The sequence below is a fragment of the Bos mutus genome, chromosome 16 (genome assembly GCF_027580195.1).
Source record: "Bos mutus isolate GX-2022 chromosome 16, NWIPB_WYAK_1.1, whole genome shotgun sequence".
NCBI classification, from domain to species: domain Eukaryota; kingdom Metazoa; phylum Chordata; class Mammalia; order Artiodactyla; family Bovidae; genus Bos; species Bos mutus.
In genome coordinates this window covers 55442344-55445162 of record NC_091632.1, presented here as the reverse complement: position 1 = coordinate 55445162, position 2819 = coordinate 55442344, and the positions used below count along the sequence as shown (strand labels likewise).

At 38.7% G+C, this 2819-nt stretch overlaps 1 protein-coding gene across 1 annotated transcript; it reads left to right on the top strand.

Annotated features, from left to right (window-relative positions):
• Positions 1 to 1400: 1400 nt before the first annotated feature.
• LOC102286562 (histone H3.3C-like) lies at positions 1401 to 1793 on the top strand. The gene has a single exon (XM_005893384.3). The coding sequence runs from the start codon at positions 1401 to 1403 to the stop codon at positions 1791 to 1793; it is 393 nt and encodes a 130-aa protein (XP_005893446.2).
• The last annotated feature ends 1026 nt before the right edge of the window (positions 1794 to 2819 follow it).

Below are 2819 nucleotides of genomic sequence, written 5' to 3'. Positions count from 1 at the left end.
GGGATCGAACTCTTGTCTCTTATGTCTCCTGCATTGGCAGGAGGGTTCTTTATAGAAGCAACCTAAATGTCCATCAAAGGATGAATGAATAAAAAGCCACACACACATACTCAATGGAATATTAACCAGCCATGAAAAAAAGGAAATCCTTCCATTCTCAAAAACATTGATGGAATTTGGAGGCATTGCACAAAATAAATAAGCCAGACTACATGCTATCACATATATGTGGAATCTGGGGGAGGGGGTGGAATGTCAAATTCATAGAAACAGAGAGTAGAAAAAATGATTTCCAAGGGCTAGAAGCTGGGAAATAACAAGGGAGTGGTAAATGTTACAGTGAATAGATTACAGTGACAAGATTAATAAGGTTTCAGGATCTAATGTAAAACATGGTGACTATAGCTGATAACACTGTATTTGTAACTGAAATTTGCTAAGAGTAGAATTTGTATTTTCAAATACAAAAAAAGATAAATATTTGAAGTGATGGATGAGAATTCCACCATGAGATACACTTTAAATATTCTACAGTTTTACATCAATTATGCTTTAACAAAGCTGAAATTATAAATTTATGAATAAATAAAATTCAAAGAATGAGATTTAAAATCTTTTCACTGGCTTTTTTTCAGTCATTAGCTTAGTCATAATTTATTCTCTAAAAACATAACCAAACCAAGAAATACACTTCATATTTACTGAGACCAATTTGATCCAGACTCTGATAAGAGCAGAAGTTGAAAACAAAATGGAAAATAAGATTTGATGGTGAATTGATACAAATTTACATACTAGCTCTGTAGAAATGGTTGTAAAAACTCTGGCAAGACATTTGCTTAATCGGAATCTAAATTTTCACATGTATATATTTAAAATAACAAGAAAGTGTTGTTGTAACCACTGAACTTGGGAAAATATTTTGAAAACTGAGAAAAACTTCTATGGAAGGCAAGTGTATTATTTGTTTTGCATGAAACAAATAATAATCTGTATTTTATTATTTTGTTATTTACTGAAGTGACAGATAAAATGTATTGATGAAACGTATTTTACACATAAAAGGTATGCCCAAATGGCATTCAGTGATACCTGTCTTAGAAAATGTAATCAATAACTGTATTTTAAGACAATATTTTAAGCCTAATCCACTATTTATGAATACATAGTCTTTCTAAATTATTTCATACTCTTCAAGATTTTTGTTTTGTCTGATCTTTAAAAAACTGCCAGTCCATCAGGGTAAGGCTAGAGTATGTATTTAGGAAGAACACCCCGGTAAAGCGGTTTGGTTGTTCGTTGGAGGGGGTTCCGCGCTTCGCTCGGCTCTCCGTTGGGCAGCAGACGCGGCGCCGCATTCGAAGAAGTGGCCTAAGACTTGGGCAGCGGTCTCAAAGAAAATGGCCCGGACCAAGAGGACAGCTTATAAATCCACGGGTGGGAAAATGCCCCGCAAACAGCTGGTCATCGAAGCGGCCGGGAAAAGCGCCCCCTCTACCAGCGGGATGACAAAACCTCATCGCTACAGGCCGGGGACCGTTGCCCTCCGAGAAATCCGTCCTTACCAGAAATCCACCCATTTTCTGATTCGGAAGCTGCCTTTCCAGAGGTTGGTGAGGGAGATCGCCCAGGATTTCAAAACCGACTTGAAGTTCCAGAGTGCCGCCATCCGTACGCTGCAGGAGGCTAGCGAAGCGTACCTGGTGGGTTTGCCTGAAGATACTAATCTGTTCGCGATCCATTTGGAGTTTCACCATCACGCCCCAAAGACATCCAGTTGGCTCGCTGGATAGGGGAGGGGGCAGGAGGGGAGCTTTCAGTGAAAACAGTTTTTATGGTGTTTTGTAAATTCTGTAAAATACTTTGGCTTAATTTGTGACTTTTTTTGGTAGGAAATTGTTTATAATATGTTGCGTTTGTACTTAAGTTGTTCCATCTTTCACTCAGGATGATGGGAAAAGTGGCCCTTCACAGACCTCAGTTAATATGAGCACTGTTGCTCAGAAAAGACAAGTTGTTAATATGCAGAAGGGACGAGTGATATTTCTTGCTTCTCATGATGCATGTTTTCTGTAGGTTAACGGCTTGTTGGGTAATTATTATGGTACTAGAATTGATAAACCTATACTGGTCCTTTTGCAGTAAAAGTGGTTATGACTTGATCCAAGTGTTTTTAACAGTTGGGGCTGTTAAGTCTGACCATACATCACTGTGATAGAATGTGGGCTTTTTCAAGGGATGAAGATAAGTCTTAACCACAGCATAACTTGCAGTTTCCTTAAAAAAAAAAAAAGTAAACCTCGCAGCTATAGAATACACTATACACATTTATAATAGCTATTTTGTATATTGTAGAGTCAACATTTTAAAATTAAGTGTTTCACATTGACATGTGGCGGGAGTCTTGCCATTAAGATGTGTGGGATTCAGAGTACAGTTGGTTTTCTCCTAACTAGACTGCACCTGTTTTAAAATTAAGTGTTTCACATTGACATGTGGGGGGAGTCTTGCCATTAAGATGCGTGGGATTCAGAGTACAGTTGGTTTTCTCCTAACTAGACTGCACCTGTTTTCCTACATAGTTCAAGTGCTTTGCACATTATACCTTCTGTCAGTCCTAATTGTACCACATGTTAACTAACCCTCTAGGTGATAATGCAAACACTGATGGGGGGATTGATTTATAAGGGCCCTAGAATATAATACAAGCCGAGCTATTCACACCAACCAGTCCATTCTGAAGGAGATCAGTCCTGGGTGTTCTTTGGAAGCTGCTGCTGCTGCTGCTAAGTCGCTTCAGTTGTGTCCGACTCTGTGCG

Coding starts and splice junctions, on each gene's coding strand:
- LOC102286562 (XM_005893384.3), top strand. CDS start 1,401: ATGGCCCGGACCAAGAGGACAGCTTATAAATCCACGGGTGGGAAAATG.